The 17,682-nt window shown below is 46.5% G+C and overlaps 1 protein-coding gene across 2 annotated transcripts in view; it reads left to right on the forward strand.

Annotated features, from left to right (window-relative positions):
• The window catches only part of RAB3GAP1 (RAB3 GTPase activating protein catalytic subunit 1), a gene marked incomplete at its 3' end in the record, with an annotated part of 256,526 nt that overhangs the window by 79,803 nt on the left and 159,041 nt on the right, over window positions 1-17,682 (forward strand). For both annotated transcript variants that reach the window (XM_082261360.1, XM_082261361.1), the window contains exons 9-11: window positions 5,648-5,729; window positions 16,201-16,269; window positions 17,530-17,603. In XM_082261360.1, the coding sequence (XP_082117486.1) occupies window positions 5,648-5,729; window positions 16,201-16,269; window positions 17,530-17,603 (225 nt within the window). The remainder of the gene's footprint in view (window positions 1-5,647; window positions 5,730-16,200; window positions 16,270-17,529; window positions 17,604-17,682) is intronic.

A 17,682-nucleotide genomic window follows, 5' to 3' on the forward strand; every position in this document is an offset into this window, starting at 1 on the left:
GCTGATTGGTAACCTCAGCTCTGTTCCTCTGTGCTGTGTGAAAGGCGGTGTGTCTCTTTCCTCCCATCAGCTCTAAGAGTTCTCAAGTGTGTAATTTCAGCTCTCTGCCCCCTGTTTTCTGCCAGCTCAGACAAGCTTTATACATTCTGTACTTTGAAAAGCTGTAGAGAAGATAAGACTGCAGTTAAACAGGTACAGCTTATGTAGGCGCATTTGTTTTAATCTCTGTGTATCACCCAAGGATCGTCCCTTCACTGGGTATATGTATGGGTTTACATCCACTTTAAAAGATAAATAAAATATATTGTTTTCAATACATACCTTATTTTTGATCCAATGACATCATCACTGGGTCTCAATACTTCTTTATGCAATGCAGGCAGATCATGACTAGCAGGAGGGGCCTGCTGGGTATTGCACGTTGCACCCCTCCTCAGCAGTGGCGGCTGGTGAAGTTTTAAGATGGGGGGGGCGCAAGACCCCGCCCTTCCATTTTGACCCCTCCCATTTCTCAGAAGCCACACCCCTTATAGACTCCACCCATTTTGTCCCCTGTATTTTGCTTGCGTCAACCAATTTTCCCAATATATCACATATTAAGGGGTCTCTCAGTACTAGTATATCCCATAATAGGGAACAGGGGCCCTATTATGGTATATACTGTGAGAGACACCCTATTATGGGATACATGGACTGAGAGTGGCACAAACCCCACAGTACAGACCCCTCCAGCACAAACCTGCACAAACAACTCAAGCACAAACCCCACAGTACATGCCCTCTAGCATAAACCCCACAGTACAGGCCCCTAGCACAAACCCCACAGTACATGCCCCCTTCAATATAGTGACCACCAGTATAAATGCCCCCTTTCAATGTAGTGACCAGCATACATGTCCCCAATGCAGTGACCAGTATACATGTCCCCAATGCAGAGCTATGCGTGCGTGCCTCCAATGCAGTGACCACCAGTATACATGTCCCCAATGCAGAGCTATGCATGCGTGCCTCCAGTGCAGCCAATAAACATGTCCCCAATGCAGAGCTATGTGTGCGTGCCTCCAGTGCAGCCAGTAAACATGTCCCCAATGCAGAGCTATGCATGCTTGCCTCCAGTGCAGCCAGTAAACATGTCCCCAATGCATAGCTATGCATGCGTGCCTCCAGTGCAGCCAGTAAACATGTCCCCAATGCAGAGCTATGCATGCGATGCGTGCCTCCAGTGCAGCCAGTATACATGTCCCCAATGCAGAGCTATGCATGCGTGCCTCCAGTGCAGCCAGTATACATGTCCCCAATGCAGAGCTGTGCATGCGTGCCTCCAGTGCAGCCAGTATACATGTCCCCAATGCAGAGCTATGCGTGCGTGCCTCCAGTGCAGCCAGTATACATGTCCCCAATGCAGAGCTATGCTTGCGTGCCTCCAGTGCAGTCAGTATACATGTTCCCCAATGCAGAGCTATGCATGCGTGCCTCCAGTGCAGCCAGTATACATGTCCCCAATGCAGAGCTATGCATGCGTGCCTCCAGTGCAGCCAGTATACATGTCCCCAATGCAGAGCTATGCATGCGTGCCTCCAGTGCAGCCAGTATACATGTCCCCAATGCAGAGCTATGCATGCGTGCCTCCAGTGCAGCCAGTATACATGTCCCCAATGCAGAGCTATGCATGCGTGCCTCCAGTGCAGCCAGTAAACATGTCCCCAATGCAGAGCTATGCATGCGATGCGTGCCTCCAGTGCAGTCAGTATACATGTTCCCCAATGCAGAGCTATGCGTGCGTGCCTCCAGTGCAGCCAGTATACATGTCCCCAATGCAGAGCTATGCATGCGTGCCTCCAGTGCAGCCAGTAAACATGTCCCCAATGCAGAGCTATGCGTGCGTGCCTCCAGTGCAGCCAGTAAACATGTCCCCAATGCAGAGCTATGCATGCTTGCCTCCAGTGCAGCCAGTAAACATGTTCCCAATGCAGAGCTATGCATGCTTGCCTCCAGTGCAGCCAGTATACATGTTCCCCAATGCAGAGCTATGCATGCGATGCGTGCCTCCAGTGCAGTCAGTATACATGTTCCCCAATGCAGAGCTATGCATGCGTGCCTCCAGTGCAGTCAGTATACATGTTCCCCAATGCAGAGCTATGCATGCGATGCGTGCCTCCAGTTCAGCCAGTATACATGTCCCCAATGCAGAGCTATGCATGCGTGCCTCCAGTGCAGCCAGTAAACATGTCCCCAATGCAGAGCTATGCGTGCGTGCCTCCAGTGCAGCCAGTAAACATGTCCCCAATGCAGTGCTATGCGTGCGTGCCTCCAGTGCAGCCAGTAAACATGTCCCCAATGCAGAGCTATGCATGCTTGCCTCCAGTGCAGCCAGTAAACATGTCCCCAATGCAGAGCTATGCATGCTTGCCTCCAGTGCAGCCAGTAAACATGTCCCCAATGCAGAGCTATGCATGCTTGCCTCCAGTGCAGCCAGTAAACATGTCCCCAATGCAGAGCTATGCATGCTTGCCTCCAGTGCAGCCAGTAAACATGTCCCCAATGCAGAGCTATGCATGCTTGCCTCCAGTGCAGCCAGTAAACATGTCCCCAATGCAGAGCTATGCATGCTTGCCTCCAGTGCAGCCAGTAAACATGTCCCCAATGCAGAGCTATGCATGCGATGCGTGCCTCCAGTGCAGCCAGTATACATGTTCGGATGTTCCCCAATGCAGAGCTATGCGTGCGTGCCCGACTGAGAGCAGTGCACTTACCTGTGAGTCACGCCGGCTTCTCCCTCTCCTCTTCTTCGTTTGGCGGCGGGAAGGTGAGCGGCGCTTCTCCCTCTTCTGCGGCGGGTGACCTGTGCGGGCTTCTTCTCCGGACTGGACTCCAGGTCTTCGGCGGCGGGAAGCTGACCGGGCGGTGATGGTGAGTGACTGATGCACGCACCGGCACCGCCCCCATTGCGACGTCAGCGGCGTCGCAATCGGATGTCCTGGATGATGATCGGTCCAGGCTGGAGACTGGACCAATCACAGCCAGGAATCCACGAAGTGGGGGTGTGCAAGCGCTGTGCCCCGTGCCCAGGTTACGCCCCCAGAAGGCAGCCAATCGGCGCCTCTTGTGGGTCGTAACCCCACCCCCCCACCCCCCGCCTCCACATAGGCCGGCGGCGGCGAAGTTTGCGAACGCAATTTTTTTTTTGAAAACTTTATTGCTCATTTTGTCTTTTTTTTTTTTCTTTTCTTTTTTTAGGGGGGGGGGGGGGGGCGGCGCCCTGGCGCCCCCTATGCACGGACAGCCACTGCTCCTCTGAGCTCATCTTAAGAGCCTTCAGCATTTGCATGTAGACCACCCTAGGTAACGCCCACATGTGACGCTGACCCTGCATTATAGACAGAACTGAAATCTAATCAATGAAAAGGATGGCAGTAAGGGAGGAAAGGTTTGGATAATGCTGCAATTCCTCCAGCCAGGAAATGAGGAGGGTGCTATCTGACTTGCTGCAGCTTCTAATGCACACTGTGAGAAGCTCACTATGTTGAAGTAAGCCATTTCAACTGATCAGAGTAAGCCATTTCAGTACAGGAGAGGAGCCTATACAACTGTACAAAACTAGGGAAAAGGAGTCTGGATCAGTTGAAGTGTTCACTATAAGCAAGTGTCTATAGAGAGAGTTGAAATACATTTTTCGTGGATCATGTGTCCTGTCAGAATGTCAAAAATGAAAATAATTTGATTCATCCAGTGTTCTAATCCAGACAGCATAGACTCTTCCTGACCTTTTCTTCTAAATGTAGTGAAGCCAATAGAACTTGTTTAAGACTGTGAGTGGGTGGCGGAACAACACGACTTCCTTTTTATGAAATCAGACCTTGTAAAACAGGGTTTGCGAGTGGCCCACGACTTTAAACCAGGGAAGTAGATGCACATGTCTAGGGATGGCAGGTCAGCAAGCCCAGATCACAATCAATGGGGTGCCGACCCGCCATCCCATGCATTAGAGTGCATAGAGCCGGCGCCGAAAGCGAATGAAGCAGGAGCCGCATAAACCGATTCTCTGTAGCGCCGCTTCCTGTCCCAGATGGGCTGATACCAAGTGCACTTCACCTGGGATCTTTCTAGCAGCCTGGAGAGCGATGCCAGCAGAGGCTGGAAGAGGAAAAGGTCAGTGTAGTAAACATAACATACACTGCACTTCTGCAGCGGACATATTGGCAAGGGGTATTAGGCTGCTTTCACACTGATTTGCAGGTGCAGCGCAGTGCACCTGTGGTTTTCCTGCAAGTTAGCTGCACTGAGCCATAGACTTCTATTATATCCTGTGGGTTTGGTGTGCTTTCAGAAAGTGCACCACTCCTACAAGATGTAATAGAAGTCTATGGCTCTGTTCAGCTAACCCTCAGGAAAAGCTGAAGGTGCATTGTTGTGTGGGTAAACTGCAGCACATTAGTGTTAAAGCAGCCTTCTAGGGGGCCCAGGATAATAGGGGCTTGTTTACATTTGCGGTTTTGGGAGGAGGCGGCAAAACCCCATAGTTCATTGTGACTGGTTGCCAAATCACTTACAAATGGTATGGTACTGATTCGCCGAGGCTGGACAACAGATCACCTCACCTTCATGTCATAGAAATGTTGAGAGGGTGTTCTGTAGTCCAGAAGGAAGAACTCCGTTCCAACACTGTTTAGGATTTAAGTGCAGCAGAGGCAGGGTTTCTTAGCCCACTACAGAAAGTTAGCAGTTTGCTAAGCTTCTAGGTCATTTTCACTACTTGCAGCAACTTTAAAGTGATTGTAATCCTGAGACATGAAATAGGAACAAAGCTTATCCCTCTATAGCAGGGATCTTCAAACTTCGGCCCTCCAGCTGTTGCAGAACTACACATCCCATGAGCATTGTAAAACTCTGACATTCACAGACATGACTAGGTATGATGGGAATTGTAGTTGCTGAACAACTGGAGGGCCATAGTTTGAAGACCCCTGCTCTATAGTGTGTCTCAATTAAGAGCCCCGAGTCATTTTTTTCTTCTGCCTCCTTCCTCTTCTATCAGCATGAGTCACTTCTGACAAGTTTTTGTCACGCCAAGATAAAAATGTCGATGGGAGGGACCTCCAGCTGATTGATGGCCTCAGCTCTGTTCCTATGAGCTGTGTGGAGGGGGTGTTCCCCTTCCCTCAAATCAGCTCTTAGAGCTCTCCTCACTAAGCTCTTCAGAGTGTAACTGCAACTCTCCGCCTCCCTTCTTTTGACAGCTCAGACCAACTTTATAAATTCAGCATTTTGAACGGAAGTAAAGAAGAGTAGACTACAGATAAACAGATACAACCTGTGTAGGAGGTTTTGTTTAATCTCTGTGTATCAACTGAGGATAGTCCCTTCACGGGTGTATGTAAGGGTTTACAACCACTTTAATTGGCCCTTGCTCTTCAAAAGATTGAGCATTCCTGCTGTAAACTAAACCTGACGTAAGCTGGAACTGAGAGGATCTCTAGTTGATCACTAGAGGTGAACTCATTGTGTGAACCTTCGCTGCTGTTTGCTCTGCTTCATTGAACAGATCCATGTGCATGTTCAGGTTATTGATTGGGCTGGTTATTTTGCTGTAATGTATGTTGTGTATATATTGATATTAATATAGACAATGTTATGTCTTTAATAATAGACATTGATGCTGTTATTGGCGGAGAAGTTGGAGGACTGGAATTTGGAAAACTTCCATTCGGCGCCTGTGAGGACCCAATAAGGTGTGTATAATGGATGGTTTGTGTTGTTTAAAAAGACTTCAGCTCCATCTTTTTATCTTCTGTCTTCCATAGTAGTAGTGGCTCATCTTCTGCACTGACATGCACTGCCATCCCCGCCGGGAGAAGACTGCGATTATCGCTAGCGGACGCTTTTCATAATTGCAGGTGAATCCTGCAGGCTGATTGTACCCAAGCTGATCGATTGAACAGTACATTGGTACATTCAGCCTGCCTATTAAGGACCGAGATTCGGCCCTTAATAGGTGTATGGGTAGCCTAGGGGCTGTAGGGAGGTGTACTGAGACAGGGTGCTGTTATTTTTTCATGAAGTTTATGTACAACAACTTACAGACCCCATCCACCAGCCACGATCTGCTTTCAATGTATAGAACTATGGGAGAAAGACAGGCGCCACTCTAAGTGTAATATGACTCGTGTTTATTGGAAATTCAACATACTACATACTTACAATCGTGTAAGTAGAATACAGCAATGGATATTCATCCAAGGGGTACGATGAAACCGGGTGCCTCTGCAGAAGAATCCGGCTGGTCCGCTGTGGAGATCCGTTGAAGCCGATGTAAGACGGTGTGTTCCGGACCCTGGGGACACTGTCGGAGCTTCCGGAGGCGTACTTCCGGCTTGGGCGTGGAGCGTGATGACTAAAAAGAGTTGTGGTCATTTTGGTCTACTGACCCAATTCATCATATGCCCGTGTTCTCTGCTGCTGATGAATATCCATTGCTGTATTCTACTTACATGATTGTGAGTATGTAATATGTTGAATTTCCAATAAACACGAGTCATATTGCACTTAGAGTGGCGCCTGTCTTTCTCCCATAGTTCTCTGCAAGTTCACCTTCTTCACTTGTGACAGAGCAGCCTTCAAGTGTGTACAGACCTGCTGTTTTTTTGATGAACTTTATGGACTATGTATGTGCTATGCATTTATAGTTTTCCTATTGTCTTACATGGTTCTTATAGATGGTTTTTTATTGATGGTTATCCTTCGATTTTTTTTTGCACCAGTACACCCCCGGTGCTGTATATTTCAATGTATAGAGAAGCACAAAGACTATTTATTGAAAACAGACACTTTATTTTTTTTTGTTTGGGGTGCCCTTTGGGTAGAGGTACCAGGAAGGACATCTGGAAAATGTTTCTCATGCAGCCGGCTCTCTGCATCTGGATTGTGAATTTGGGCCACAGCATCTTTTGGATACAGAAGGGCTGTGATGATCTCTTCCTGGAATTTTAGGAAGGATCCACTTCTTCCTGACACTTTGTATAGCACATAAGCGTTCAACTGAGCCAATTGGACAAAGTATACAGACACTTTTTTGTACCAGCCTCTGGCCTTACGAGCAATTAAGTACGACGCCATCATCTGGTCGTTGAAGTCCACCCCTTCCATGTTAAGGTTGTAGTCGTGGACACAGAGGGGCTTCTCAACAACACCAGTCGCCGTTGAAATTTGGACAGTCTTATCTGCATGAATGGAGGACAGAATGAAGACATTCCGTGTGTCTCTCCACTTCACTGCAAACAATTTATTACACTTCAAGCAGGCTCTCTCCCCCTGTCTAAGTCAGGAATCTACAAGCCGTTGGGGGAACCCCGGAGATTAGGTTGCACGGTGCCACATGCGCCAATTTCAGAATCCAAAAAGGTGTCTAAAAAGTGGCACGCTTGTGTAATAATTGTTTGGAACTTGGTGTCACCCTTATTTGGAAAGGGGTACCATTTATACTTGGAGAATCTTGCTGCTGCTCCCTATGTCGTCTGGGCAGTCGGGGGGGGGGGGCTCCACATTGCTATCTTTCCCTCGTAAATCCAGAAACTACATGTATAGCCTGTTGCCCTGTCACAGAGCCTATAAATCTTGACCCCATATCTGGCATGCTTGCTGGGGGAGAAGCTGTTTGAAAACAAGGCAGCCAGAAAATTTAATCAGGGACTCATCAACTCAGGCAGCTTGTTGAGGCGTATACAAGGCTGCATATTTTTGGTTGAAATGATTTACGAGGGGCTAAATTTTTTTGGAGCCGGTCATATCCAGGGTCACCCCGGGGACGACAGAGTTCATTGTCATTGAAATGCATGTACCACAAGATTTGCTCATATCTAGTCCTGGCCATGGCAGCAGAGAACACGGGCATATGATGAATTGGGTCAGTAGACCAAAATGACCGCAACTCACTCTTTTTAGTAATGCCCATGATGAGGGAAAGGTTTTAAATTCGGAAACAGTTATATGTTTCTATGCAATATTTCTGGCAATGGTCAAATTTGGGTTTGCGGCGATAAATTGATCAGCATATAATTTGCTGTGGTCCACAATAGATCTGTAAAGATCTTCCGTGAAAAACAGCCCATGAAAACGGAGGGGAGTAAAATCAGCTGTTTCCACCTGAATTCCGGGTTCACCAGTGAATGGGGAAAGTATGAAAAAGGCTAACCCATCGCCTTAGGAACAAAACAGAATAAACATTCCCGTCAATGACAGGGGATAAACAGGGAGCACACTCATCTCAAAGGGGGCAGTGATTCCAGCCAAGAAGCAGCATCCTTGGGATTAGTGAAGAATCTGATGGTTTCCCTATCCACCACCCGCAACTTCGCCGGGAACAGGATACTGCATTTGATTCCTTTAGCCCGCATAGCTGCCTTGACCGCGTCAAATGATCTGTGTTGTTTCTGCGTCTCTATAGTTTGATCCAGGAATAGGAGCAATTTATTATTTTGATAGGAGAGTTCCCCCTTAGCCTATGCAGCTCGTAGAATCTCATCTCGGTCTCTGAAATGAGTGGAACACAAACATTGCGGGTGCGGGAGTGGAACACAAACATTGCGGGTGCGGGCGGGAGAGGACACAAACTTTGCGGGTGCGGGCGGAGAGGACACAAACATTGCGGGTGCGGGCGGGAGTGGACACAAACATTGCGGGTGCGGGCGGGAGTGGACAAAAACATTGCGGGTGCGGGCGGGAGTGGACACAAACATTGCGGGCGGGAGTGGACACAAACATTGCGGGCGGGAGTGGACACAAACATTGCGGGTGCGGGCGGGAGTGGACACAAACATTGCGGGTGCGGGCCGGAGTGGACACAAACATTGCGGGTGCGGGCGGGAGTGGACACAAACATTGTGGGTGCGGGCGGTCCTGGTCATACATTCAGCGAGTGCGGGTTTAATAAAACAGTCTCGTGCAGGGCTCTAGATCAGACCTGCTCTGTACAGAACCATTAAACAGAGCAGGTAAATATCACGTTTTGTTATTTTAATAAAACAAAGACAATCCTTTACAATCACTTTAAACCTGGAGGAAGGGCTAGTGCGAATGTTTTTTGAGTGCTGAGGCTGTGATCGCTGTACAAATATAGATGATAAAAAGCCAATACCAAAATGTTATTGGATGCTATAGCTTTTGCGTTGCACTTTGCTGCTATTAGCGAAGTTAACTCTAATGTGTATATGCTTTTTCTTCAGATTTTTTTAAATGAGTTTCCCTCGATCGATAAAAAACATTGGTAGAATTCTTATATCAGCAACAGTGCGCTCCTGCCCTCTGCTGGTCTCTGCTATGTAACTCGTTTTTTTTATCTACTAAAGGGGAATAGACTGCACTTTGCAAGTGCTGTTGCACTCATTTTTCCCCTGAGCTTATTGAATGAGGTAAAACCTTGTGAAGATTACCCAATCGGGTACAAAGAAAAAGAAATAAAAAAAAAAACTGCATTTTTGCCTGCACATGATTGGATGATGGTAATCAGCAGAGCTTCACCACATTCATGATTGGATGATGGAAATCGGCATTCATGGAGCTCTGGGGAATATGAGTGCAACTGCACTTTCAAAGTGCACAATCTATTTGCCTTTAGTAAATCAACCCCAATATTTACTGCACAGTCCTGACCACTGAAGTCAACTAATTGACATTTGTGCTTCTTTTACCTCTTTTGTTCATTGGTTTATTATTTTGCTCGAAATAAACATTGATCTGTTATATTATATTTTGCAGCGTAGACCAAAAAGCCTCAATTTTTTTTTTTTACATCGGGGATGTAAACGTTTTGCGCCCTCTAATGGCAATTTTTGCTAAACATTTGCTTTCGAGTTTACCTGCTCCTAACAAATCCGTGATTTTCTTGACCTTGTTTTCCATAACTATTAAATGTTAGCTGAGGAAATGGCTCATTTACCTTTCTTCAGGGTAATCATGCAATGTAAGTGCACAATATGGCCATTTGAACAGAAGTGACCTTTTTTTAGGGTAAATTGCACATTGAAATCACCAGATTAAATGATACGTTAGATACAATAATTGGTGCAATCTGCAGGTAGGATTTCCATCTCATGAAGAAAATATATAAGTGGTGAATAAATAAGATGCAGAAAGAAATCTAAATGACCGAGCTTCCGGGGTGATATTTTAAATCGCCGCAATGTTCCTTGTTTCTGCTCTTATACACTAAAGTGTCAGTATGCCCTGCCTAACTGTACCTGCAATGATTCTGAGCCTGCTGAGAGTGGCAGACTGGCGCTGCAGCTATCGGTAAGCTGTCTGCCACCTGTGCGATGAACAACAAAAAATATTTTCTTACTAATTATACATCAAATGTTCCTACTTTTGTGCCAAGCGCCCACTTAAGTCTGTGATCATATTTGTAGGTATTCTTTCAAATTGCAGATTATTATTTGGTCCATACAGGAATATTGTTTAAAAGGATTCTCCATTTTAAATTGGAAAAAAACAGATGTCTCTTATCCTTTGAAAGTGGCCCCATTGCTAGCGTAATATCATTTTCTCCTGTAACTAGGGGTGCACCGCACCGTGTGGCCTTGATGCTGCCAAAATAGCTGGATCGGGGATCGGTAAAATTTACAGATCCACGGGCCGATCCGGTTTAGTTGCAGCAGAACCTACCATGGTGTCTGCTGAATACCGACTCAGCCGTCACTTGCACGGAGCCACTACTTCCTGTGTAGGTCCGGCTCACAGGCGGAGTGATATCAGATGCATTCCGCCTGTGGAGCCGTCCACAGGAAGCAGTGGCTTTGCTCTGTACTGCAGCCGCATGCTTCCCGGGCTCAGCCACAGACAGTGCCTACAAGCAAATCCCTGCAAGTACCCTTACACTGTATACTGTGTGTATATGTACACACATATATATGGTGTGTGTGTGTATATATATATATATATATATATATATATATATATATATAATATGTGTGTGTATGTATATAATATATATATGGTGTGTGTGTATACATATATATATATATATATATATATATATATATATATATATATATATATATATATATATATATATATATATATATATATGTGTGTGTGTAAATGTATATGTATATGGTGTGTGTGTATACATATATATATATATATATATATATATATATATATATATACACGTATTCACCTATTTTGCACTTTATATTTTTTTTACATGTTTACGGTTTGATTGCTATTGTATGTTCAAGCAATAAACAGTTTATTTTTATTGTGGCTACATTTTATTCTTTTTAATTTTGAGTTTGATTACATATATTTTAGATTTTTAATGCACAATTGTTATAACAATACAATAGTTCCGTATCCGGCAGATACACAAAGCCAGGTATCGGAATCGGGACTAGAAAAGTCGGATCGGTGCACCCCTATCTGTAACAGTTTTATACTTACCTGCGTGACAGGTGGTAATTGATTATATCCCTCCTTATATCCGCTCCGGTTGTTTGGTTGAGCCCCTGTTGCCTGGTTGGCTAATGTTTAGCCTTGGGGAATTTTTTGGTGGTTCCCACCCCTCATGTTTACCACTGCTTTGGGACATCCCAATGGTTATGAATACCAGGAGCTGTGTCCGTCAATGAACGAAAGAGAAAATGGGATTTTTGACTTATCATAGAATCTATTTCTCTGATGTTCATTTCGTCCTTTCAGTTTGAGTGTGCATGAAACTATCAGTGAAATAGTTCTGTACTCTCTAAAGCAGTGGTTCTTAACCTTGTTGGAGGTACTGAACCCCACCAGCTTCATATGCGCATTCACCGAACCCTTCTTAATTGGAAAAATAAAATATGTTTTTCTCAAATTCAAAACATAGGTATATATTATTTTAGGTATATATTTATACATAGGTGCACAAAATGAACAAAACCATTAAGAACAAAGAACAAAACCATTAAAACATGATTTTTACACAAAAACATAATAATGAATATTTACTGCAAATTAGTGTGACTTCTGCTGTTGTCTTTCAGAGACCAGTTCAGAAATGCGCCGCTTTATCTTGGCAAGTGCCACTCTCATGTCATTTTCGCAACAAAGTCTGTTCCTTTTCTTTGTTTTTATGTCCAGCATCCCCCCTTACAGCAGGCCAGGGTGAGGTGAGGTCCCGCCCCCCATATAGATCACCCCCTTTACAGTAGGCCAGGGTGAGGGGGATCTATATGGGGGACCCCGGACCTCACTTCACCCTTTCCTGCTGTAAGGGGGAGATCTATATGGGGGACGGTACCTCTCCTCACCCTGGCCTACTGTAAGGGGGGATCTATAAGGGGGACCTCTCCTCACCCTGGCCTGCTGTAAGGGGGGATCTATATGGGGGACCTCGGACCTCACCTCACCCTGGCCTGCTGTTAGGGGGATTTATATAGGGGACGGGACCTCACCTCACCCTGGCCTGCTGTAAGGGGGAAGATCTATATGGGGGACGGGACCTCACCTCACCCTGGCCTGCTGTAAGGGGGAGCTATATGGGGGACCTGGTCCCCCATATAGATCCCCCCTTACAGCAGGCCAAGGTGAGGTCCCCCATATAGATCCCCCCTTACAGCAGGCCAGGGTGAGGTGAGGTCCTGTCCCCCATATAGATCTCCCCCCTTGCAGCAGGACAGAGTGAGGTGAGGTCCGGACCTGGCCTGCTGTAGGGGGGGGTCTATATGGGGGACCCCAGAGTGACCTAACCTCACCCTGGCCTGCTGTAAGGGGGGATCTATATGGGGGACCCCAGAGTAACCTAACCTCACCCTGGCCTGCTGTAGGGGGGATCTATATGGGGGACCCCAGAGTGACCTAACCTCACCCTGGCCTGCTGTAAGGGGGATCTATATGGGGGACCCCAGAGTGACCTAACCTCACCCTGGCCTGCTGTAGGGGGGGATCTATATGGGGGACCTCACCCTGGCCTACTGTAAGGGGGGATCTATATGGGGGATCATGTCCCCCATATAGATCCCCCCTTACAGCAGGCCAGGGTGAGGTGAGGTCCCGTCCCCCATTTAGATCTCCCCCTTACAGCAGGCCAGGTTCCCCATAAAATAGATCCCCTTTACATAGTCTTCTCAGTGTTCTCACACAGTCAGTCAGTCACTAGACTAGTACAGCCAGTACTACTCCAGTCCTACCCTTTTTTTCACCTGTGTCCTGACTCCCGATCACAGGCTAGGTTTTCCTCCTGCAGGCTGCAGCACCACTGTCACCACTGGCTCTCTGGCCTCTCACCTGCCGGCTTCTTCTGCTGCTGCGGCTGCCTGGCCTGGTGGTTCTCTCCCGCGCTGCGCTGGGCGGCTGCTGCACGGGTTAGTCCCTCCCCCAGACAGTCCCTCTCCGCACCGCACGCCTGGCCTGTCCCCCACCCCCCCCACCACTCCACAGTGGGTGACACCGGCTCCAGCTGGATCGGATTCGGCCGGGAGCCGAACTGCACAGCCAGCAGTGAGAGTGAGCCAGGGGCAGAGAGAGCTGCAAGTGCGAGCAGACTCAGCGGGCGGCGGCAGCCAGCCTATCATGACAGAGTGAGTGACATGACACTGCGGAGCGGATGCGCCCCACCCAGATGTTGCGCCCGGTGCGGCTGGCCCCCCCTGCACCCCCCACGCTACGCCACTGGATGTTATGTATTTCCATGATGGCGGCGCGGAGCGGGAGCGGAAGGACACGCCCGAAACTGGAGAAATAGTCCCTGACAGCGAAGTGGTACTAGCGGAGGGTGTGCCGAACCCTCGAGACTGACCCACCGAACCCCTGGGGTTCGATCGAACCCAGGTTAAGAACCACTGCTCTAAAGGCTCATACACACTACAGGCGGTCCCCGGGTTACAAACATCCAACTTACAAATGACTCCGACTTACAAACGGAGAGAGACAACAGGAAGTGAGGAGAAATCTCCCCCTAGGAAGGGAAATTCACTCCTGTAAGAGTTCTCGTGGAAAAAAGGTGTCTCCACTGAAGCTTTATCACTAATCCTTGTTTTCACAACAACCCCAAATTTTCAAAATCCAGTTGTCATAGGGACAGAAAGTGAGGTGAAATCTTCTGAACAGGGGCACAGACAGCAAAACAAATGGTACAGGGGTGGTAACCCTTCCCTATGCTATCCCAAAAACTTTAAAAACTATTCTTTTGGCTGGGGCTACACCTTAAAAATGTACCTGTTCTGACTTCCAAACAAATTCAACTTGAGAACAAACCTACAGTCCCTATCTTGTTTGCAACCCGGGGACCGCCTGTTTAACCACTTAAGCCCCAGCCCTATTTCGGACACTTTTTGTTTACAAGTTAAAATCAGTATTTTTTCCTAGAAAACTACTTAGAACCCCCAAACATTATATATATTTTTTTAGCAAAGATTCTGGAGAATAAAATGTCGGTCATTGCAAAACTTTTTGTCAAGCGGTATTTGCGCAGCGGTCTTTAAAACGCCATTTTTTTGGAAAAAAATTGAAAAATCACATTTCACTGCATTTAAAAAATACTAAACATTAAAGTTAGCCCATTTTTTTGTATATTGTGAAAGATGATGTCACGCCGAGTAAATGGATACCCAACATGTTACGGTTTAAAATTGCGCCCCCCCCGTGGGATGGCGACAAACTACGGTCAATAGAGATCTCAATCTGCAACGCTTTAAATTTATTTAACGGTTACCAGTTTAGAGGTAGGGTGTAGCTCTTTTTTTTAAAATTATTGCGCACGCTCTGGCGATCGCGGCGATACCTCACATGTGGGGTTTGAACAGCGATTTCATTCGCGGCTCGACTTGCTTATACGTTTTTTTTGTCCGTGAGCTAACGGTGACGGGGGTGGCGAAATTTTTATTTTTTTTTTTCCTATTTATTTTTTATTTTTTTTAAACTTTATTACAGGTTTTTTTAAAAAAAAAATCTGATCACTTTTATTGCTGTCACAAGCAATGTAAACATCCCTTGTGACAGCAATATGTGTGACAGGTACACTTTATGGAGGGATCGAGGGTCTAAAAGACCCCTCCACTACACTTCCCTGTATGCAAAAATGCCGTTTTTTAAATTTGCCGCCTTTTGCAGCACAGTAACCCGGAAGTGACGTCATGGACGCCGCCTCCGGGTTACGTCATCGGAGCCCCGATCGATGCCGTTTCCGGCATTCATCTGGACTCCATCCAGCCGGTGGACGTGCCGGCTGGGTGCTCGGGGCTCCCGGTGGGACGGGAGCCCGGGGTAAAGCCACGGAAGGCGGCGGGAGGGGGGGGGGGCGTCCCCTCCCGCCCCCCCGGGTAACGATCGAGCGGCTCCCGAGCCGCATCAGTCGTTACCGACGGAAAGCCGACCGTCGGCTTCAATCCACGGTACCGGGATGATGCCTCTAACTAGAGGCATCATCCCGGTATAAACCCGCAAAGTGTGCCGAAGTATCGGTACGTTACTATGCGGTAAGTGGTTAAGGAAATCGGGCGTAGGATTTTCCTATAGTGTGTACACAACTTTCTATAGCCGATTTTTACCTTCTGAATGAAAAATTTCAAAAGGGACAAGCTCCAGAATTTTTCTCCTATGGGAACAGAACGAACAATTTTCGGTCAATGTGTACCGTTTTTCATATGAGAAAAATGAAAAAAGACTGCATAATCAAACAATAAACAACAAAAAAATAGCCTTTGGGCTCTTTCACACGGCCGTTCAGTTTTTTGGCTCCGCTCCGATCCTTTTTTTTTTTTTTTTTCACGGAGCGGATGACACTTGTGTCATCCGCTCCGTATGTCCGCATATCATCCAATCCGTTTGCGGATGATATACGGACATAATGTATGTCTATGGCCATTGCGGATGTCAGCGGATGACACCGCTGGCATCCGTTTTTGCTTCCTTTCCATTTTTTTTAATGGAGGAAAAATAGGGTTCTGTTTCGCTCCAAAAAACGGAACAGAACTGAAAGGAAGAAAATCGGATGTCAGCGGATGGTCATCCGCTGACATATGCAATGCCATAGACATTCATTCTAAAAAAAAAAATAGGATGATTTGCGGACATACAGAACGCCCGTGTGAAAGGGCCCTTAGTCATGCGAGAATTTTTATATGAATTTTCTTTCGTTCGCCCAATTTTCTTATAGTGTGTACCCCACTTAACTGGGATGCTCTGTCACTTGACCCTGTTATATATTTAACATGTATACTGTTTTTCTCCTAGTGAACTTCACTTAGCTACCACATGGCCCTGTCTGACAGAAGGCATTATAGTGGATAATGATGTGTATTCGTGAGTACAACTATTTTCATATTAAGTATACTAATGCCGTCCATGATCCTCTGTATTGCTGACTCTTTTGCAGTAAAATAAGGCGTGGAGGACAAACTTTTACTGTATAGATTCCTTAAGCTCTGTTGAGCCAGTATTAGGGGGCTTGATACAAAGAACTTACTTTCAGCCTCACTACAAATGAATCAAGACCCAGTGGGGTTGTTTTCCTAAAACTGGGGAGTGCAAAATCTGCATAGAAACCAATCGGCTTACAGTTTTTTTTTTTTTTGTCAAAGCTTATCTAAAACGATTTTAAATTCTTGTTTTTTAAATTAAAATAACAAACATATTAATCTTGCCTTCTCTGTGTAATGGTTTTGCACAGAGCAGCCCTGATCCTCTTCTCGAGTCTCTTGGCCCCTCTCTCCTATTGAGTGCCCCCACAGCAAGCAGCTTACTATGGGGGCACCTGAGCTGAGCTGCAGCTCCGTGTGTCCATTCATAAAAGGAGCTGACGTTCGGCCATGCCCCCTTTCTCTCTCCTGATTGGCTAACTGTGTTAGATTGACAGCAGCGGGAGCCAAAGGCGCCACTGCTGTGTCTCAGCCAATCAGGAAAGAGAGTCCCGGACGGCTGAGGCCCTTGTGGACATCACTGGATAGGGAGGGGGCTCAGGTAAGTATTAGGGTGTGCTGGGGTGGGCTGCCGCACACAGAAGGTTTTTTTTGTCCCAATGAATTTTTAAACAAGCTGAAGTTGGAAGCTGATTGGCTAACATGCACAGCTGTACCAGATTTTGCACTGTACAGTTTTAGTAAATCAACCCCAATATGTTCTGTTCATGGGAGGCTTACTGCCCTTGTGCCCCAATTATATACAGAGAAAGCTCAGCTGAGATTTCCTAGCAGTAAACAAGGAAAATTCATCCTATAGTGAACTATAAATTAAATTATTTTGTTGAAACCTTTTTTATAGTATGTTTATACGTTTTTCTGAATGTTGGTCATTCGAAAACAGAAACCTTATTCTCAGAATACACGGATCAGCTCTGTTGGCTACAGACCGAGTGTACAGAAGCCGATTGGTAGATTAACTTTGATACAACCTCCCGGCTCATACGTGGATTGAAATCCCGCTGGTTCCTGCTGAACTGACTGGATTCCAATCCATGTATGGCCATCTTTAGTCTTTTGTTTCTCTACTGTTGTCCATTGTTACCTTCCCAAACACTTATTTTGCGTTGCACTAAATCCGTTTTATGTTTGCTTTCTTGAATAGGGACTTAGATCCTCTTCAAGCTCCGCAATGGTCGGTCCGAGTCAGAAAGGCAGATAACCCTCAATGCATGCTGGGTAAGTAGCCATCAGCTAAACATTATGACCTGCTGTGGTCTTTGCAGGATGACATTGGAGGGAAAACCTAGAGTAAAAG

Source organism: Pelophylax lessonae (assembly GCF_965119305.1).
Source record: "Pelophylax lessonae genome assembly, chromosome: 6".
Lineage (NCBI taxonomy): Eukaryota > Metazoa > Chordata > Amphibia > Anura > Ranidae > Pelophylax > Pelophylax lessonae.